The 23,220-nt window shown below is 32.8% G+C and overlaps 2 protein-coding genes across 2 annotated transcripts; both read left to right on the top strand.

Moving 5' to 3' along the window:
• Positions 1 to 12,562: 12,562 nt before the first annotated feature.
• On the top strand, positions 12,563 to 13,933 carry LOC113771690 (aspartic proteinase CDR1-like). Its single transcript, XM_027316258.1, has one exon. It carries the CDS (start codon positions 12,563 to 12,565, stop codon positions 13,931 to 13,933), a length of 1,371 nt encoding a protein of 456 aa, XP_027172059.1.
• A 6,954-nt stretch (positions 13,934 to 20,887) lies between these two features.
• Positions 20,888 to 22,252, top strand: LOC113771689 (aspartic proteinase CDR1-like). The gene has a single exon (XM_027316257.1). The coding sequence runs from the start codon at positions 20,888 to 20,890 to the stop codon at positions 22,250 to 22,252; it is 1,365 nt and encodes a 454-aa protein (XP_027172058.1).
• The last annotated feature ends 968 nt before the right edge of the window (positions 22,253 to 23,220 follow it).

The following is a 23,220-nucleotide window of genomic DNA, read 5'->3' as shown; positions in this document are numbered from 1 at the left end:
CCACGCTAGACAATGCAGAGTTGCATGAAAAAGCCGGATTGCGGGTCCTATTCCTGGGGCCACCGCCTTTCCTTGGAGCCATACTTTAAAACTTACGTGGGATTAGGAAATAGAATGGGAAGAGGACTTTTTGGCAACACTTCAATAAGGGAAATAAGAAGAAGAACTTGGGAATTCTTTTCCAACAAAAATCCCACTTGGGAAAGCACGTGGGTGGCGGCGCAAGAATAAAAGAAGAAAACAGCAACAGACTAGGGATCATCTTCGTCTTGGACTTTTCTTCTCTCGGCTTTTGCTTTATCATTGTTAGTCGCTTAGCGGCCGCATTGTTTTTCACTTCGTCTTGGGTTCAGCAAAAACTTCATGAAAACTATGAATTGCTTCGTCGTTATGTGGCAAGGCTGAATCTTTTATCTAGTTGAGGAATAAATCAAGGATTGGAGCACCATAACTGTGAGATCGTTTTAATTGTTTTATTTTTGATTTATATGTTCATGGGTATTTGATTATTCTCTATTTTTTCCTGAGTTATTACTGTTTAGATTTATTGGATAATTAGGCCTGTTATTCGATTGTCTAAATAATTGATAGCCAATTAGGATGTTGGCGCGTCGCCTTTAAGTATCTTGATTAGTGGCAAACGAGACAATTTCACCGCCTCGCAAGCGGTTTAATTTGGATTGTGGGGATAATTAATCTAGCCTAAATAAACCCGCATGTGTGTTTGTCATCTAGAATTGGGTCTTTCTAATTCCTAATGCTGTGGCTACATTAAATCCTGTGAGCATTCCTGGGGTTGTCTAATCACAAGAGGGTAGTTTATGAGCGTCTCTTGACTACCATAAAATTAAGGAAAGATTGGTGGTTGGGTGCGTCGTTTGACCACTATAACCAATTTATTCGTGAGTATATGAATTGTCCCTTGTATCTGTGATCAGTTGTGTGCTTCGGTGCCAAGATTAATTCCTTGACTAGGTTGTTTTAATTAATTGTTATTTGTGTAGTTTGGTTCCTGCTATCTTAATCAACTTTAAATTTCAGTTTTTATTCCTTTTTAATTAGTTGGTACTACTGCTAAAAATCCCCCCCATTTTCCTGTGTGATTTGCCTACCTGTTCCCTGAGGAGACGACCCTACTCACCACTATACTCATTCAGTTTTGGTAGTAGGTCTAATATAAATTTTATTTTTGGTGGTTTGACACCCACCAAGCGGCGATTGTGAGATCAAGTGATGGAAGGCGACAGCACTAGCATCAGTGGAACCAGCGAACGGGGGCAGCGATAGGAACCCTACCCCTTCTAATCCATTTGATGTGGCGGCTCTCCCAGGGTTCCCTCATCTGAGATCCCAGGTCGGATGGAGATTGGCCCTCAAGTGGGAAGCTATGAAGCTAAGCTCTTTAACTCCACAAAAAGGATTCAAAAGGTAAGGTTTTGAGCCAATCAAGTAAGTGAGTACCTATATCCGTCCTTGCTGTCACGTGGTGATTAGAGGACCCCTCTGATCGTTAACCTCTAATGTGACGCGTTGCCTCCTTGTGAATTTGGCAGGGCGTCCCCTCCCACCCATTCGTGAGCCATACCCATGACTCATTCACTCCAGGAACCTTAGCGATCTGGTACCATACCCGATCAGGTCCGGGGTTGGGATACCTGGTTCCAGTGCTAAAGATTCTTTTAGGAGTTTAAAAGGCGCCGGGCTGGCATCCCACCCCAATCTACGAGGTTAGCCGGCTGGCTATCGAACTCCAGAAGATGAAAAGATAGCGGTGGTGGCCTAAGGCTTTCAATAATGAATTTGATGGATAGCAATGGTAGCCTATAAAAGAAATAGTGGAGAAAGAAAGAAAAAGGAGAGGAAGGAAGAAAGAAAAAAGAAAAGAGAAAGAAAAAGAAAAAGAAAAATAAAGAAAGAAAAAGGAAAATAATATTTCTATTTTTTTTTACCCTTCCCTAGGACAAGACGTGGGCACGTCCTGTTAGTAGAAACCCTTCTGATGATGAAATTGTTGAATTAAAAGTTACGACGTGTCCTCTTGACGTGGGTACGTCATAATAGTCCAGACGCTTCTGACGATGAATTGAAAAATTAGCGCATTACCACGTGCCCTCCTGACGCGAGCACGTCATGTTGGTGTAAACGCTTCTGATGGTGGAGTGCATTTGTGCATTACCACATGTCCTCCTGACGCGAGCATGTCATGTCGGGAGAAAGTCTTCTAACAAAGAAAATATCAAAAACGAAGATTAAACACACCAAATTCAAAAATTTAAGATAAATAAAATGAAACTAATAATAAAAATGAACTAAAAACTAAATTGGGTTGCCTCCCAATAAGCGCCTTTCTTTAACTTCTTTGGTTAGATGTTAAGCATCACTTCTCAATTTGGATGTAATTCAAATTTTCTTGCAATCAGTGACGTTCCTCTAGAATCCAAATAGCCATTGAGTGCAACCATCTTCTTTAATTTTTTAGTCATTTTCACCTCATAAATTGCTTTCATCCTATGATACTTGTTCGCAACAATTTTAAATTTACCCCTACAATCAAACTCAGAAAATTCTTGCATAGAGGGATTAGTAGCGTGAATGCCAAACGCAGAATGAGAGTTAATAGGACGTGTCATTGTATAAAAAATATTGAAGTGGACTACTTCTCCATCAAATTTCATTGTAAGAGTACCATTACTAACATCAATTTTAGTTTGGACAGTACTCGAGAAGGATTTTTCTAATATAATGGGTGATGAATTTGGAGTACTTCTATCATCTATGTAAAGCACATAAAAATCAGTAGGAAAAATTAATTCATCTACTTGTACTAAAACATTCTCAATTATCCCATCCGGATAAGCAAATACATGATTAGCCAATTGAATTATTATCCCTGTTTCTTTCAAGGGTCCTAAATTTAGGGAGTCATAAATTGATTTAGGCATCACGTTAATAGAAACCCCTAAATCTAGCATGACTTTTTTATTTTAAAATGTCCAATCTTACAGGGGATAGTAAACATATCTGGATCCCTACATTTAGATGTTAGTTTTCTTTGTAAAATCATTAAGGTGTTCTAACCTATCACAATTTGCTCATCCCATCTCAATTTTTCTTGTTGATGCACAGTTCTCCAAGAATTTAGCATATTTTGGCACTTGTCTGATTGCGTCCAACAAAGGGATATTGATTGCCACCTTTCGAAACACCTCTAGAATCTCCTTTTCCTTATCTTGCTTCTTTAGTTTCTCTAACCTGCTAGGAAAAGGTAGTGAATTAGATCGAACTTTAATCATTGAATCGGGAATTACCTCTGGATTTGCACTTCTCATTCCTTCCTCCTCAAGCTCTTTCTCAATCCGATCTTCATTTTTATCCTTTGGAGTCAGAGCTTAGGTCCCTCAACTTTTCTTCTACTCCTCAAAGTCATGGCGCTTACATTCTTTAGGTTCATTTTGGGATGAGGTGGCAATTTTCCTTGACCCTGTGATTCTAGATGGTTAATCAATATCACCATCTGACTTATTTCATTCCGTATCTACTGTATGTCAAAGTCCGCCTTTTGTTGATGTTGAACAGTGCTTGTAGCTAATTGTTTTACCAACTCTTCTAAAGAAGGACCCTAATCGGAAGAAGAAGGTTGTGGTCGGGATTGGTACTGTTGCTAATACCCTTGCTCTCTTTTGGCATAAAGTTTTGCTATTTGTTCCTCCAACTTGGGTTATAGGTGTTAGAATGTGGATCATACTACTCTCTTGGCGTAGGCATGTGACCAGCTATATTTACCTATTCAACACTTTCATCTTATAACACTGGACACCTATATATAGGGTGACTTGTGTCCTTACAAATACCACATGCTTTGGCCCGCTGCAAATTTCCTACAGCCAACTGTCGAATAACTGAATTTAATTCAGATAATTATTGTTGAATTGATGAGACATTTACCTCATTTACTCAACGAGTATAGACATCCTCTCTTGTGCCAAATTGTTAAGAATTTTCTGTCATCCCTTCTATCAATTCCCAAGTTTGTTCGGGGGTCTTATTCACCAAATCACCTCCACTGGCAGCATCTATTAGACATCTATCTACATATAGTAAACCTTCACAGAAATATTAAATCAGGAGCTACTCGCTAATCTGGTGCTGGTGGCATCTAGTACACAGCTTCTTGAATCTCTCCCAGTAGTCATAGAGAGACTCCCCCGGATACTGTGTAATGCCACATATTTTCTTCCTCAGACTGGCGGTTCTAGACACAGGGAAATATTTTTTCAAAAATTTCTTCGTTAACTATTCCCAAGTTGTTATACTACCTAATGGTAGATAGTACAATCAATTTTTTGCTGCGTACTTGAGGAAAAAGGGAAATGCTCGCATTTCTATCTACTCCTCAATATTCCCCGGGGGTTTCATACTTGTGCATACTACATCAAATTCCTGCAAGTGCTTGTAGGGTTTCTTACCTGAAAAACCATGAAAAGAAGATAAAAGGTAAATTAGACCAGACTTTAATTCAAAAGCAGTATTATCATTTAAATTTAGAAAGGAAATGCATAATGGCTTTTGATTTAAGTTTGGAGCAGCCAACTCCCTTAAAATTCGAGCATTAGCCATGGTGATGTCTTCTTGATCAGAATCGCTCGAGGTATCACTAAAAAATTTGTTGATTTGACTTCTGGATTGAGCCTTTGAGTAGTAGCAACTGATTGCTCCTTTCTATGTTGCCTGGTCTCCTTTCTTGTTCTACGTGTAGTCTTTTCTACTTCAGAATCGAAAATTAATTCGCCTGTACGAGAAGAGCGACACATAAACCAGAAAAAATGCTAGAAAATTAAAAATAAAATGAACTCAAAAAGCAAAAAAATAACTACGCCAGTCCCCGGCAACGGCGTAAAAAATTGACAGGTTGTCGAGTTTGTACAATAATAAATACCTACTAAAATAAAGTATAAATTTTGTATACAATGGTAAGTAGGGTCGAATCCACATGGATTGGGGAAATTCGTTTATCCTCAAATTCAAAGTATGGGGGGATTTTTATAAAAACATGAATGACTAAACAAAAAAATTAAAAAGACCTAACTAATAATTTACTAAAAATGAAACAATAATAAATAAACTCTAGTCAAGAAATAACTTCGGAGATAGTTTACTCAATTGATCATGGATGCAATAATAATTTCATTCACCCACTGATAAATAAGTTATAACTACCAAACAAGCTATAACAATCAACTTCTCCTTATTGTATTGGTGATCAAGATACGACCGTTAATCATTTTCTTAATGAGGAAATAACCCTAAGTACGACCGTAGAGTTCAATTTCCTAATTGGCTTAAGAATTAGAGAAGCTCTATTCTAACTAAATAACATGCTACGAGGGTTATTTTAAGTTAACACATATATTCCCCTGACACAAATCCAATCATGCCAGTCACCACTCATTTAGAATAATTAAACAATTATGTATCTAACTACTCTAGCTAGTTTTAGGTTATTAGATTAAATTAAATATCGGATTCTTGATATTCGAATAAAATAATAACCATAAGAAATTAAATTAGAGAACATACGAATACCAATAAATAAAAAAATAAAAATAATCAATTGGATCTCACAATTTTAGATGAACCAAATCCTCCGTTGTTCTTTGACTAGAATGATAAGCTTAGCTCATGACGGGTATTTTACATACATGTAAGCTAAAAAATACCGAATTACACCCGTTCACTGCAAGTATACAGATCAACTAGTAGTTTAGGGTATATATCGGGTCGATCCCACAAGGAAGAGTGAACAATTACCGGTATTACTAAAGTTTCTCTATTATTTAGACTATCAATTAATCATAAGAAATTTAACCTACTGCACTTATACAAGAAATTAACAAATAAAAGCTCCTTAGGTTGTGGTATCCCTAACTACTCATCCAAGTGTTATATTTGGATCATTGAATACTACATCTAGGCTAATTATGGTGTAATTTCCTTATGCATTTGAATCCTACTTTCGTAGTGAATCAATTATACTTATAACTAATCCATACCTATTCTCATGGTTATGAAATTAGCTACAAGTTCATTTCTTCAGTGAAATTACATGAAATGAATCACTAAAAACCACATAAGTGCACCTCTACTTTCGTGAGTGTACTCCCTATGTTTAGCACTTCTTGAACTAATGTTAAATCTCAATTTTCATTGCAGAAATAACACCTTAGATAATCAGAATTAATGGTACCAGATTAATCATGATTTAAAGAGCCAAAGTGCTAAATAACTTGCTCAAAACATAGCAGTTAAATAGCCAAATGATAAACACTAACAATCATAGAAAGTTCAACCAAACCCAAGGCATAAACTTTAGAAACACATAATAGACATAAATTCCATAACTTGTATATTAACTATATTTAAGAATCCAATACAAAAGATAAAGAGTTGGAGAAGAGATAACCCATGTCACTTGAGCTTCAACTTCTCTTTCTTCATCTCCATTTTCATCCTAATCTAGCCATTATACAAGAATGGATGAACTACACTTACTACACTATCCTACACTAATCTAATACTAAGAGAATGGAAAAACTACATTTCTGCACTTCCAAGCTTCTCCCGTATCATTTGCATGTCCTGGTTGCTCCCTATATAAACTGCTCCAAAAGCTCCTTTTCCATTGGTCCAAATTTGCTGCATTTGATTTCCAAATCTGAAATTGTTAAGATAGTCAATAGCCATTGTTTTTGACTTGAAAATATGCCAACTTTCTTGCCCTTTTGTCTTCTAAAGCATGTGCACCGAATTCTCTTGCAGATTGTAGCTGGAAAGTAGTCAGAACACAAGAGAATTGACTGAGCAAAATTGCAGAATTGCGGCCGGAAAACGCGCCTACACAAAACGCGGTTACAAGTCACGTTTTGTGTACTCGCGTATTCACTTTGTCCTTACTTCAGCTGCGATTTTCTCTATCATAAAGGCTGAACTGGCTTTTTTGTAAAACACCAAAGTTGTAGCCCTTTGAGTTAGCTTTCCAATGCTTCAAGAATCATCCAAATCTGAGCTTTGTAGCCTGAGATATGATCAAAATACTAAACACTGGTCAGAGCTCTGTTTTCCACTTTGGACAGCTGAGTTGAATTTCGGTATTTCAACTTTTGGACTATGAAAACGGCTGAATTGGACTTTGATGTCTTCATACCAAATGTAGATATATCTCTTAGCTTCAAAATGGTACCAAGATCACCTTGATCCGATCTGTGTAGCTCCAGATATAGTCAAAATACCAAAACGTGTCAGAGTTGTCAAAACCTGACTTTTCTTGATTCAAATTGCATTTTTCCTTTTTACACTTCATATTTTATTTTCCCCACTTTAATCCATCTTCAATCATCCAAATATCTTCTCAATGCACTTCATTTGATGATTGAATCATTAAACCTACAAAATATGAAGTTTTTACCATAAAAATCCATAAAATGCAATGTTTAGCCATTTTAACATAAAATGTAGTTTTTTTTACCAAAACCTTAGTTATTTTAGTTATTAAACTAAATAATCAAACCAAAATTAACTAATAAAACACACAAAAAATACGTAAAATAAACTCTTATCAGCTCATATCCAAGGAAAAAGCCATGCACCAAATATAGGAATTAATCGCCGAAACCATTTTGCAAGAATACGAGATGGAGTCTCCAAAAGAAAAGAAGAGCCAGCCGTCTCTGTTGTTTCTTGTTAGGAATAAATAATACCTATCTCTAGTCTCTTACTATCCGAAAAGAGAAAGAATAAAGAACCAGTCATGCGCCCTATTTTGCCGTTTCCTACTACTACTAAAACTACTCCTCTCAAACAAAGAGTTCTAATCAAAATAAACTAATCAAGTCGTTCCAAAGAGAAGTCCTACAAAATAGTCTAGACTAGTACTTAAAAAATATAGGAGGTTATACATTCGGTGTAGAATCCGACTTTTACATCAGGACATTGGTTCCGAGTTCAAAATCATCTCACGTGCCAAATCTTGAATTAACTGGAAAATCACCTCTTTTAATGACGTTTTACTCCTTTTCCTAATAAAACAATACCATTAACTAATTATAAGTAGAATCCATTAATTAAAACAATGGGAAAATACCGGTTTTCATCCCCAAACTTTGGGCACAAGACACATTTCGTCCCTCATCTTTCGGGCTTGACACATTTGGTGTCTGAATTAACAATTTTTGACCAAATGTCATCCTCAGACGGCAATTTAGCCAACCTTTAACGGACCGTTAAGTAAATGTGACTATTTGAAGCAAAATCAGGTGAAAAATGACGTTGTCTTCACTTTCCCTTTTTCTTTCACTTCAACAACTTCCTCTGCAAATTTCCAAGACTAAGCTCCTACTGCAAATTTCTCTGAGAGTAAACCCCCTCTTCCAATTATAAATATATAATTATAATTATATAATACATATAAATATTACTTATACTAATATTTTATATAATTATAATGTATATTAGATATTAAATCTAATCATTATATAAATTTATATTCATAATAATAAATATAATTATAATTATCTAATTTATTAATATTATATACACATATATATTATAAGGGATAATTTCAGAAACCTCCCCTAAATTAGCTTATGGAAAAATGGGAAAATGGATAATTTATGGAGAAAAGTCGTAAAGGGCTGGTGTTTTATTGGAGAACTGGTTTATTTTTATTTTATTCGATAAATAAATTTGTTTATGAAAAAATGGGTACTCTGTTCTTATAATAGAGGAAAGCCATAAAGAGCTGAAGTTTTATTCGAAAACGAGTTTATTTTTATTTTATTCGATAAATAAATTTATTTATGAAAAAATGGGTACTCTGTTCTTATAATGGAGGAAAACCCTAAAGAGCTAGTCTTTTATGGAAAAGTGATACTTTATAGAAAGTGACCGCGATTTGGTTTATGAAATTATCCAAAAAAAAATTAGAATGAATTTGTTTATTTAATTAAATAATTATTATATATATATTTATATAATGCATTATATAATTATACTAATATTATTATAAAATATATAATTATAACTATATTATATATAAATATTAATTATACTAATATATTATATGATTATAAAGTATATTATATATTAATTATAATTTTTAGTATATATTAGAATATTTATAATAATAAATATAAATATAATTATATAATATATTATTACTATACACACATATATATTATAAATATATGCACATACAATATATATTTATAAATATATATATATAAAAATATATTATAGTTATTACCCTAAATATATTAGAGTTATTAGGGTATAGTTATTATAGTTATTATAGTTATTACCCTAAATATATTATAGTTATTAGGGTATATACCCTAATAATATATTTATATATATTTATAAATGTATATTATATGTGCATATATTTTAATATATATGTGTATATAGTAATAATATATTATATAATTATATTTATATTTATTATGATAAATATACTAAAAATTATAATTAATATATAATATACTTTATACTCATAAAATATATTAGTATAATTATATAATGCATTATGTAAATATATATAATAATTATTTAATTAAATAAACAAATTCATTCTAAATTGTTTTTTCGGATAATTTCATAAACCAAATCGCGGTCACTTTCTGTAAAGTATCGCTTTCCCATAAAAGACTAGCTCTTTAGGGCTTTCCTCTATTATAAGAACAGAGTACCCATTTTTTCATAAATAAATTTATTTATCGAATAAAATAAAAATAAACTCGTTTTCCAATAAAACTTTAGCTCTTTATGGTTTTCCTCTATTATAAGAACAGAGTACCCATTTTTTCATAAACAAATTTATTTATCAGATAAAATAAAAATAAACCAGTTCTCCAATAAAACACCAGTTCTTTATGACTTTTCTCCATAAATTATCCATTTTCCCATTTTTCCATAAGCTAATTTAGGGGAGGTTTATGAAATTATCCCTTATAATATATATGTGTATATAATATCAATAAATTATATAATTATAATTATATTTATTATTATGAATATAAGGTTATATAATGATTAAATTTAATATCTAATATACATTATAATTATATAAAATATTAGTATAAGTAATATTTATATGTATTATATAATTATAATTATATATTTATAATTGGAAGAGGGGGTTTACTCTCGGAGAAATTTGCAGTAGGAGCTTAGTCTTGGAAATTTGCAGAGGAAATGAACACAACGTCATTTTCCACTTGATTTTGCTTCGGTTAGCCACATTTACTTAACGGTCCGTTAAATGTTGGTTAAATTACCGTTTGAGGATGACATTTGATCAAAAATTGTTAATTCAGACACCAAATGTGTCATGCCCAAAAGATGAGGGACGAAATGTGTCTTGTGCCTAAAGTTTGGGGATGAAAACCGGTATTTTCCCTTAAAACAATATTTGGCTAAAATCAAGGTGAAAATAATCATAAATTAAATAGTAATTTTGCACCTTATCAAGATCTCTTATCTGTCTTTGTGCTCTGGTAAATGTAGCAAAAATTCATATAATAAGAAAAATTTTGATGAACCACATTCTGCTTTTAAGATAGCTACATAAAATGTCATATGGGTATTTAATTTTTAGTGTGGACTTGAGACAATGATTATGGATAATGGTTTTGCCAATTTTTTTAAGTTTTAAATGATATTAAGAACTTGATTTTGCTTTAAAGATAGAATATATGCGAATTAGGTTCTTTGATTAGATTTACTGGTCTAGGGCGCTAGATGCTTACTCCATAGAGATATGCAAAAGTTTGTTTAAGTACAACTACCAAAAATATAAATTTTCTAATGTTGAAACAAAAAAAAAAACCAATTACAAATTAAAAAAAACCATAAAATTTGGCTAATCACTTGTTATGATGTTCTCGTTTGCAGCAACCCAATAAAGATAATCATTCAAATTACATTGTTTAAGATATTGTTGACTTGTAAAATCTAACCAGTGTGTACATGTACTTATAGGAGTCAATATGAAAAGATGTTCACCTTCAATCAAGTTTCAAAACTCTGCCATTTATTCAATAATTTATATACCTAAAAATTTTTTCTTTCCTTTCTATCAAGTTTTCTTGACCGCCCTGGTTGATGAACTAATCAAGTCTTTCAATCTCATAAACTGTAGTAAGTAACATGCTTGTTACGATTCTTTTATGGTTTATGATTCTTTTAGGATTTATATCTTTTGGATGAATTCTATAATCCAAATTTTACCAACTGAATTCACCAATCACGTGGCCTTGATCAACTGAATACTTTCAGGCAAATCTTGTACCCTATCTCTTTGACAGAGGAAAATACATGGTACTAAACTTGTAGTTAGACTTTGATACTAATCGTAAAAATCCAAAATTAGGGTTTAAAGATGTTAATCCATAGGATTATAGAATTGAAGGGATAAAAAAATCACTTAAAATAATCACACTATTATTGAAATTTTAAACAATGGGAGAAAGTTTACACCACAATAAAAACAACCACATAAGAAATATCATACTTAAATGGCAATTACTAAATATGAAATCGGCTAAAAACCTACTCCAATAAAAATACAAATAAATAGAGAGAAACTCCTAAATTTGGTTCAGTTTTGCCAAAAAGAAGGTTGATAGCGGCCTTTTGATGAATCAAACCTTAACTAGGAAAAGGCATTCGTTAGCTTTCTATTCTAGAAAAACATAGGTGTTACACACCGAATTCAAAAAGTGAAGGCAAATAACCTCTTCATTTACCTTGCTATCTTCCCCTGCCGGAAAAGTGCAATGCTACATATTTACAAATCACAATGTAGGAATAGTATTATTTTTATAGGGCTTTTTCTCATTTGTTTCAAAATTTTATACAAAGATGTATATGGAAAATAATAATGAACAAAAGCGACCATTTAATAAATTCTAAACTTTAATTTTTTTGCTATTAAAGAAATCTAACAGCTACGTGCATAAACAAACGAGAACATTATAACAATTGATTATCCAAAATTAAAATTTTGTAATACGGTGAAACAATGAACCGGAATTCCTTATGTGTGTGTGTGTATATATATATATATATATATATATATTTATATACTCGAAATGGAAAACAAAAAAGCATTGTTGTCCAAAATAAGATTGTAAATAAAAAAAAAAGGGCAGGCTTGAATGCAGATTCTTTTGCAGTCTCAAATTCTCTGGGACTTGGTTTGAATCAATCAAAAAGGGCAGATAAGATGAATGAACAAAAATAATGGTAAGTAGTAAATTATTGAATGTATTAACGGTATAAAATATTTGGATACAGTTTCTGGCTTGAGTAAGGACGTGACTAGATTAACATTCATAGTGATATATGAAACAGGAGTCACTTGAGGAAAATGAATATATGCATTTATATGTAATGCTGGCCATTGCTAGTGCATTATGGACTATATAAGATGACATTTTTTAACATAATTCATATGTACCTGATATATTAGATACCTCTAGCTATCTATCACTCTCAAAATTTCTCAGCCATGGCCAGAAATTGTCCGGTACCTTTTTCTTCGTATTCTAAGTTATCCCTTTTAGTCTTCATCAATTTAATTCTTTATCCCTTCACTGAAGGACAAACTAGTGGTTTTTCTACTCATCTCATACATCGTGACTCTCCAAAATCCCCCTTGTATAATCCCTCCGACTCCAACTTTGAAAGGCTTCATGACGCTTTTCATCGTTCCTTTGCTCGAGCCCAGTATTTCAACAAAAGAATCTCCCACTCTCGTTCCAAGCTTCTGTCACATTTTTCTTCTGATTCAATCCAATCCAACATCACATCCGTCACTGGGGACTACCTTATTAAAGTATCTATCGGAACCCCAGCTGTTGATGTCCTTGCCATTGCTGACACAGGTAGCGATCTTACGTGGACACAATGCCGGCCCTGCATTCAATGTTTTAAGCAAGATGCCCCTCTTTTTGATCCTAGTAAATCAACGACTTATGAACAAGTATTATCATGCCACGCTCCGTTGTGTCGTTTGGATCCTGGAATTACAGTTTGTTATCCTGGAAATATATGTGGGTATGGAGTTGCATATGGAGATAAATCTTTTAGTGATGGGGATCTTGCTACAGACACTTTTACGTTTGAATCAAGTTCTGGCGGAAATATATCAATCGCAAATGTTGCTTTTGGTTGCGGGCACCAAAATGGTGGCACCTTCGAGGAAACTTCCTCTGGGATAGTTGGACTATCACGTGGAGCATTGTCAATTATAAGGCAATTGAATGCATCAATTGCTGGTAAATTTTCCTATTGTTTGGTTCCTAGAAACTCAAACTTTTCAAGTAAGATCCATTTCGGAACAAACGCTGTTGTTTCAGGCCCTGGAGTAGTTTCAACTACGCTGTACAAGAAAGCTGGAGATACATACTACTATCTCGATTTAGTTGGCTTCAGTGTTGGAAATACAACGATTCCATACCATTTCACCAAGTTGGATAATTCTTCCCCTGATGATGAGGGTAATGTCGTACTTGATTCTGGAACAACACTAACGTTTGTCCCAAGGCAAATGTACCAACCTTTTGAATCAGAAATAATTGATTTAACAAAGGGTACACGGGTTCCTGATCCTACTGGTGCCGACTTGAGAGTTTGCTATAATAAGGATAACAACCTCCAAATTCCCAAAATTGTTGCTGTCTTTCTTGATGCTGACCTAATATTACCTCCAAACAATACATTTGCCGAAGTCTCTGATGGGGTGGTTTGTTTGACTATAGTTCCAAGTGATGATACTCCAATTTTGGGAAACCAGTTGCAGATAAATTTTCTTATTGGATATGATCTTGTTAACGGGACGGTCTCCTTCTTGCCAACTGATTGCACCAAAAATCATTAAAGACTGCTATGCTTTTGATGTGATGATATTTATTATGATAGGCTTCTCAAGTTTTGGTATTTGTATTGTGCTACTGCTCCTATTTTGGGATTAATAATTCAAAAACTCATCTTTCTTGGATGGTCTTCAGCTGTATCTTTTTTCCTTTTGTTCCTCCTTTCAAGTATCTGGAAGCACATTGTTAGCTGGATTCAAATTCAAAAATTTTTATCTCATGTACTTAAAATCACCTACAGGCGATAATTAGGCTTCGAAATGCAATTAATTAAAAGAGGAAATAAAAAGAGACTTTTTAAATTAAAGAGATAATCAAGTGTTTAGAATCATTTTAGGACAGGAGATTATGAGGGAATGACGTGTTCACTATTATGAGCAGCTCAAGTTTAATGAACCAAGTGAAGCAATCTATATCTATATGTATTGCAGAAAGGGTTTTTAGCAGAGACCCTCTCAATGGCTTCTAAACTTCTCATTCTTTTTTTTCTAGATTTTTGTATTTATTTTAATACATAAAAAGTAGTGGGTTAAAACCAACATTATCACCAATCAAATTTAAAATTTAAAACATTCTCACTATCTACTTCATAAATTGTTTATAGTTTGTTATTTATACTTGAAATCCTTTTTACTCCTTAATTAAAGACAAATACTCATTCGTATGCTATTTTAATACAATGTTACATTTTTACAATTAAGAAATATTTGTCACCACACTAACCCTATAACCACCCCTACAAATGAACTTTGCAAATTACAATCACGTTTCAAAAAAATCACAAATGTGCAACTAAATGTAAAGTTGAGGGGATAAAGTGCAGCTAAATGTAAAGTTAAGGGGCTTACTATATTTAACCAAAAAAAAAATCCCAAAAACGGAACAAGTAGTGGGTTATAGATTTTTGTATTTATTTTAATACATAAAAAGTAATGGGTTATAACCAACCCTATCACCAGTCAAATTTAAAATTTAAAAATTTTCCATAATTTACTTCATAAACCGTTTATAGTTTGTTATTTATACTTTAAATCCTTTTTACTCCTTAATTAAAGACAAATGCTCATTCACATGCTATTTTAATACAATTTTAATTCAATACCATACAACATGATAAAGAAACAGCAGAACCAATTAGAACTAGATTTTGACCCCTAAAAAAAATTAGGCATAGCTGCCACTGGCACGTTACCGTAACTTGCGATGCCAATTAGGACTATTTAGTGTGTTTTTTTTTTTTTTTGCAAGGAGTTAAGATACTGTAAAGCTTATTTAGGCAAACTTTGCCTCATCGGTGATTTGAGTATCAAGTTATTCAATATAATACAAATCCTATAATATCAGTCTCCTAAAAAAAATAATATTTTACTAGCATGTGGTATTTGCATACGAAATTTTAGAGGTAAATCAAATGCTTTTACTTATACTCTATATAATTTGAATAGTTTTTTAGCAAATATAACCATACTATACAAGACCATCACTTAATAAACACTAACAATCATAAAAAGTTCAACCAAACCCAAGGCATAAACTTTGGAAACACATAATAAACACAAAATCCAGAACTTGTGTATTAACTAAACTTGGAATCAAGTACAAAAGATAAAGAGTTTGGAAGGAATGTAACCCTTGTCACATGAGTTCATCTTCTTGCCTTCTTCATTCTCCATCTTCATCTTTGCATAGCTAATAAAAAAGACTGGATAAACTGTCTAAACTACTATCCTACATTAAGAAAAATAGAAGAGCTACATTTTTGCAGTCCAAGTTCTCTCCCGTATGTCTCTCCTTTTTTTTTTCAATCTTGCAAGTTTTGGCTATATAAAGATGAAAGAAGTCAAGAAAATGAGGCCTACACCACCCTTTTACAGCTGCAAAGTAGTTCTCACATGTCTGGCATTGCATGTGACTTGTTGGAGGTGAAAATAAGTTTTCCACGTAAAGAACAGCCATCTCTGACCACAATCCGGCCAGAAATCCGGCCAAGTTCTGGCCGGATTGCTACAGTGACTTTTTGTGCAATTTCTGTTCAATTTCCAGCTCTGGTCCGATTTTGCCTCAATTTCAACTGAACTTTTGTTGATGATAGAAGCTGATTTAACTCTTGACCAAAACATAAAGGTTGTAGCCCTTTGAGTTAGCTTTCCAATGCATCAAGAATCCCCTCATTTGGACCTGTGTAGACTGAGAAATGACTGAAATACCCTTGACTGCTCAATGCCCTGTTTCAGCTTCGACTAATAGAAATTGGCTACTGTAATTTGCCTTTTTGACCTAGAAAACCTTCAAAATGGATTTCGATGTCTTCAACAAAGTTGTATATCTATATCTTATCTTCAAATTGGTGTAAGAATATTCTCAATCCGATCACTGTAACTCAAGTTATAGCCGAAATACTAAAATATGTCAAAGCTGTCAAAAATGCACAAAATGCTAGTCAAAAGTGATAAAAACCTCATTTAATCACTTAAAAGCATTTTTCACCAATTATAGCCAAAATGATTCATTTTCTTCCAATAATATAATCAAAGTGACTAAAAATAATATAAAATGTCATACAATTATTACATAAATTAGTCACTTATCAATACCTGCGCTCTAATTTTAATCCTAATCTCCTCGTTGACCGCAAGAGCATGGGTCATGAATTGTAGTACCAGGAAATAGGGTCGAATCCCTAGAGAATCACTTTTGAATTACTAAGACTTTTAGCTCACTCTATTATCTAAACTTATTAAGAATTTTAACTAGTTTAATCAATCAAAATATTAAAGTAAAACAAAACAGGTTAACAACTTGAAGTAACTCCACTAAATACAAGTATTCTAGGGTGTAGAATCCACCAAATGTGTCTAACTAGGAATGAAATAGCCAATTACTACTAACATTCTCGTCTTGCTAAGAATGCATTTCACTCAAACTATCGGAACTCGCTCTCATCAATGAATTGAATTTAACTTATGCTAGAGTTTCCCTACTTTCGTGGTGAAATCTCAAGTATAAACTAGATCAAACACAAGAAATGTCATAAACATCCACCTAAGTGTACCACTACTTTCATGTGCCTACTCCTTAAGCTCCAATTATTCCATTTCCATCATTATTAACTACTTTCATAGATTAACAACAACTAAAATGACTGGTAAATGGTGATCAAGCATTCACAAGTGTTAAAACAAGAATAAGAGAACTAGGAAGTACAAGATATAGCAATAATCAACTAGATCTAACCATATTAAGGCACAAATAGCTTCATCTACCCCTAGAACAAGAAGATTTAGCTAGACATAATAGATTCAATAACAAAACTCATGTCTTAAAGGTAACTAAGCATTGTTGACACAATAAAGAGAGTAGAGAGTGAGAAATGCTTATTCAAATGAAGAAACAAGATCTTCAAGTTTCATTCATCTTCATTGCCACCAAAAATACATAGTACATCAAGAGTTTTCCAAGTTCTCCAAGAAAAGATGAAAACAGGATGTAAAACTATGTCTAAGCTAAGCTAGAGAGAAAAGAGAAGAAAAAATTCTCCTCCTCTTTTTTTTTCAATCTTCTCTCTCCTCAGTTATATCTTTCTTCCTTGTTAAAAGTCAAGAAAATGAAGCTCCTAGATCTCTCAAAAGGTGGTGTATAATTATCCTTTTTGTGTCTTGTCAAGATGAAGAAAAAGAAAGAATCCATACAAGTTGACAAGTTACAGCCACCATGAATCCCTACAGCGATTTTCTAGGGATTCTCAAGGGATTGGGCAAAGCAACACGAATTGAAATTTTGGCCACAAACCACAGGAGCAACCGCGGACGGATTCTCCCGCGGTTTCTCCCCAGTCCTTTTTTTTCTTTGTTTCTTCCTTAGACGCTCAATCCTTCCTTGCACCACTTCCGTTAGCCAATGTTGTGACTTTTCTAGCTTTGAATCCTGGCTCATTTTAGTTCCAATTAAGGTGGATCATTTTACCTACAAAATAAAAGAGATTTTGCGTGTAAATGACTAAAATCACAACTATTCCCTTTATTAGCTTAGAGTGCAAGTTAGTGGCACAAAATGGACAATTTATACCAATTGATGTTACAAATGGACTCAAAATTAATGTGAAACATATTAAAAAGAAGCAAATTTAACCATTATCATCTAACTAGCAAAAAATCTAAATTTTCTGCTGTAAATAAAAATTCACTTTCCATATGTTCAAATAATTCGTTAGCCACATTAACCTGAAATTCCCTTTATTTAAGAAACTAAAATCATATTTTTCATAAAAATTAGAAAGGCATATGTTAAAAAGGAAAAGCTTTGTTTTGATAGAAGGCTGTTATTGTAGTTAAAATTCAAATTTTAAGGGCCCAACAATTTTTTGTTAAAATACCAAAATTACCCTTTTAGAGTGAACTCACATATGATCACAAATTGATCTGAGAGGGGTAGTTTTGTCATGTTACCATTGGATATTATAATATTGGCAATGTCAATGTGCATGATTGGGTACATTATATAATTAAACTACTTTTTTTCTCGTGCGTTTGCACCGGCACTTTTTATATTCTATAATTTTTTTGAACAAAAATTGTTATAAAAAAACTTAAAATACTATTTTATAAGATTCAATGTACTAATTGTGGGACAAACATTAAAGTTAAACATATTAAAAATGGTTAATTTATAATAACTTAATAATTAGTTTCAATCAAATTTTATCCCATAATTCAACTATATATGTTTGCTCTAAATCTCTAATTCATGGTGACAAGTCAACATATGAGTGAATGAGAAATATTGAGAAATAAGTGCAACTAAATATTTGTTTCTTTCACGATTAATAAGAATTTTAAATGCATACTAATTGATGATGCACTTATTATTTGCTCAAATTATTTAAAACTAAGAAAAGTAATTTGGGAGAACTTTTACAATCCCGTGTTTATATGAATACTACTTTGGTCTAAATTGAATTTGAATGGAGAGAGTATAATAATTAATAGAATATTTTAGGAAAGAATGATGGTTTATACAATTTAAATGTACTTTTTTTAAAATTTTAAATGGGCTTGTATGAGTAATATACTAAAAATATGTAATATAGATTCATTAAAAAAAATAAAAATTCTCAAAACTGTAGAATTACAAATCAATAATCAAGTATAATAATAGAGATACAGTGAATGTAATTGAAGAGTTTTAAGACAAGAAAAATTATGCATTGATTGACAAAAAAAATAAAGATATATTCGATGTAAATGCATATAAAGTAGGAACTTAATAGATTAAAAATAAACATGATTAATAGATTAAGTGCAAAATAAACATTTAAATTAAATATATTAAAATAGTTAATTCATAATAACTTAATAATTAGTTTTAATCAAATCTTATCCTATGATTCAATTATGTGTACTCTAGTTTATGGTGGCATGACAGTATATGAGTAAAGGAGATATATTAGAAAATAAATGCACTTAAAATACCAAAATCATCTTTTTTCAAATAAGATCAGACATCATTACAAATTCACTTCAGAAGATTACTCCTGTCATATTTGCTATAACATTAAATTTTGACTCTGAAAATATCATGGGTTTAGCTAATGGGTCGGCCGTGTGCGCCAGCTAGAAAAGTCCAATGCATATTCTGTAATAATATTTGACCCACGTTCCAAGTTATCGTGCAAGATTGGATACACTATCTTATTAAATGTGGACTCCACCCAGAAATCTAGGAACCGTTTAGACCTGTATTTTTTTGAGAGTTTTTGAAGAAAATAACTATAACACGTTTTCTGAGATGTAATAAATGGGCAAAATACACTTTATCCCCGTAATTTAGCACGTTTACATATAATTCTCCTATAATTTCAAAAGTTATACATAATCCCCTCATAATTTAGATTAAAGTGTCAAAATAACGAAATTTGCATTCGATAATGGAGTCAACTAAAATATCAAAAGTACCCCTATATAAAGTTGAAAATTATTTATTAACCATAGAGGATTATTTATATATTTTAAAAATCATAAGGAGGTTATATGGTAAAATACTAAACCATTAAAACATAAAACCATATAGGGTTAGAGCATGCATTTTATCATTTATGCTTATATATTTTGATCATTTTAGCCATTTTAATTTTTAAACAAGGATAATTTCGATATTTTCTCGAGTTTCGTTACAAATAATCATTTTGATCACTTTGACACTTTAATACAAATTATGAGGGGATTATATATAATTTTTGAAATTATAAGCGCTTATATAAAAAATTGCTAAATTACAAGGGGTAAAGTGTATTTTGCCCTAATAAATGTGATAAAGTAAGGCATTTGTTAGATGGAATTATAGAAAAGCATAGGCAGCAAAATCTCAAATTCAGTAGTAGTCCCGTAACTTGCTCTTTCGTCACCTCCAATCCAATGCCAGAAAATGCCAAATAGTGGGCATTTACACCACAAGATATAGTACGGTTATCTCCGCAAAAAAATATAGCTAATCAACTACTAAAAAAAAAAGCTAATCAGATTCTTTCTACACTGTCATCTACTCGAAATGGGAAAAAAATGTCCAAAAAAAGCACAATTGTCCAAAAAAAAAAAAGAAAAAGAGGTAGGCATAAATGCAGATTGATATACAGATACGGAAATTTGTGGAAATTGATTTGAATCAATAAAATGGAAGGAGACAGTGAATGAACAAAAGGAATGGTAAGTAATAATTTAAATTGATTGCACTAATGATGGACAATATTTTGGATACAAATCCGCGTAACCAAAGACAATAGGAAAATTATGAGTCACCGTGATAGATGAAATAGGAGTAATCTTAGGAGTATGAATGCATTTGTATTTAGTCCCGACCATTGCAAGATACATTATGGACTATATAAAAGGCAACCCTTTTCACAAAATTCATGCCTGATATGTTAGATACCTCTAGCCGTCAATTGATCTCATTTTTTCTCAGCCATGGCTGGAAATTTTACAGTTCTCTCTTTGTTTTCCAAGTTATCCCTTTTATTCTTCATCAATTTGTTTCTTTCTCCACTCATTGAGGGAAAACATGGTTTTTCTACTCATCTCATACATCGTGACACCCCAAAATCCCCCCTTTACAATCCTTCCAACTCCTACTTTGAAACGCTTAACAAAGCTTTTCATCGATCGTTCTCTCGAGCCGAGTATTTCAAGAAAAGAATCTCCCAGTCGCATTCCAAGAGTTTATCAGATTCTTTTGATGGAATCCAGTCCCACATCACATCCATCACTGGGGAGTACCTCATCAAAGTATCCATCGGAACCCCACCTGTTGATATCCTAGCCATTGCTGACACGGGCAGCGATCTTACTTGGACACAATGCAATCCCTGCAGACAATGCTATGAGCAAAGTGCCCCTCTTTTTGATCCAAGTAAAACTTCGAGTTATCGAAAGTTATCATGCGAATCTCTGTTGTGTACTGAAGTTGGAACTCAAACTTGTGATTCTGAAAACAATTGTGGATATAGAGTTTCTTATGGAGATCATTCTTATAGTATTGGTGATCTTTCTGCGGAAACTTTTACCTTTGAATCAAGCTCTGGCGGAAGTGTATCAATTCCGAAAGTTGTTTTCGGTTGCGGGCACGAAAATGAAGGCACTTTCAATGAAAGTGCGTCCGGGATAGTTGGACTTGGGGGAGGATCATTGTCTCTTATCAAGCAACTGAGTGGATCAATCGGTGGCAGATTTTCCTATTGCTTAGTGCCTAAAGATTCAGGATCAGATGCTTCAAGTAAGATCAATTTTGGTACAAATGCTGTTGTTTCAGGCCCAACAGCAGTTTCAACTCCACTGATCAAGAAAAATCCAGATACATTTTACTATCTCAATCTAGAAGGCTTCAGCATTGGAAATACAAGGATTTCAAACAAGGGTTTCTCCAAGTTGCATAATATTTCCTCTACTGCTGTAGAAGAGGGCAACATCATAATTGACTCTGGAACAACTCTAACTTATGTCCCTCAGGAACTTTACCAAGATTTGGAATCACAACTTAGCAAAATAATAAGGGGCACACGGGTTTCTGATCCACTAAGTATCTTTGGCCTTTGCTATAAGTCTGAAAGAAATATCGAGTTTCCCAAACTTGTTGCTCACTTTACTAATGCAGATATAGTATTGGCTCCAACCAGTACATTTCTTGAAGTCTCCGAAGGCATGATTTGTTTGACTATAGTTCCATCAGATGAACTTGCAATTTTTGGGAACCTTCTGCAGATAAATTATCTTATCGGGTATGATCTTGTAAACGGGAAGGTCTCCTTCTTGCCTGCTGATTGCACCAAAAATTAGTAGGGATTGTTATGCTGTTGATGCAATTATAGGTATTGAGATAGGTTTATCAAGTATTGGTATTTCTCTTTTGATATTGTCCCCATTTTGTAATTGATATTCCAAAAAACTAAACTTTCTTCGACGCTACACATATATCTTACGTCGGTGCTCCTTCAGCATGAATTTTTTTTTCTTTTTTATGTAGGAGCACAATAATCATTTGTGACTTGTTTTACTATGCCACGATTTATCTTTTACCAGGAAAAAAATGAAAACTTTATCAACCTTTAATTGCAAAGGTATTTATTTGCAGTAAGACGGTGAATCTTTAACATTACAGAAGATCAACTGAGAATAGAAACTTCTACTTGCATCAAATGCGTTTCTCTCATCACGTGCTTACTTATTATTTCCCTGTACCTCGTCTTCTACTTTTAAGCATCGTCTAGAACATTTACTTTTCGTAAATGAGTAAAAGATTTGCTTTTTATTTTGGTAAGAAATTTCATTTTTTGTCTTGGTAAGTATCTTGAAGATTTCTGTTTTGTGTTGAAGATTTCCTTTTTTTTTTGGTAAGAGATTTCCTTTTTCTACAAAGAATGTATTTTCTTGCATTCAAAATTGAGGACATACAACTGAAAAGAGGGATCGTTATATATCTTGGGAAGAACTCAATTAAGAAATCTTACAAAAACTTTCCAAAATATAATGAGAACAGCTAAAGGTATCTCACTTATCTCAGTGACATAACATTGATCGCCTTTCAGAATATACATATAACTTGTTAATGTTGATTGGACAAGTTCTAGATGGCATCGACATGATTCTCTATATTCGACAATTATTGCTTTGTCATATTTACCCTATAGCTAATCAAGGTTTCGATTTGTACAAGTTAGAAATTGGCGAATATTTGGTTCCACAAAGTTAATTGAAAACAGGACCTTGCACCTAAGTGGTAAAATCAAATCTATAGAGTGACTGAA

Source organism: Coffea eugenioides, chromosome 5 (genome assembly GCF_003713205.1).
Source record: "Coffea eugenioides isolate CCC68of chromosome 5, Ceug_1.0, whole genome shotgun sequence".
In the NCBI taxonomy this organism is placed as follows: Eukaryota; Viridiplantae; Streptophyta; class Magnoliopsida; order Gentianales; family Rubiaceae; genus Coffea; species Coffea eugenioides.
The sequence above is the reverse complement of the archived record's forward strand: the minus strand, read 5'-3'. Positions and strand labels throughout refer to the sequence as shown.

Coding starts and splice junctions, on each gene's coding strand:
- LOC113771690 (XM_027316258.1), top strand. CDS start 12,563: ATGGCCAGAAATTGTCCGGTACCTTTTTCTTCGTATTCTAAGTTATCC.
- LOC113771689 (XM_027316257.1), top strand. CDS start 20,888: ATGGCTGGAAATTTTACAGTTCTCTCTTTGTTTTCCAAGTTATCCCTT.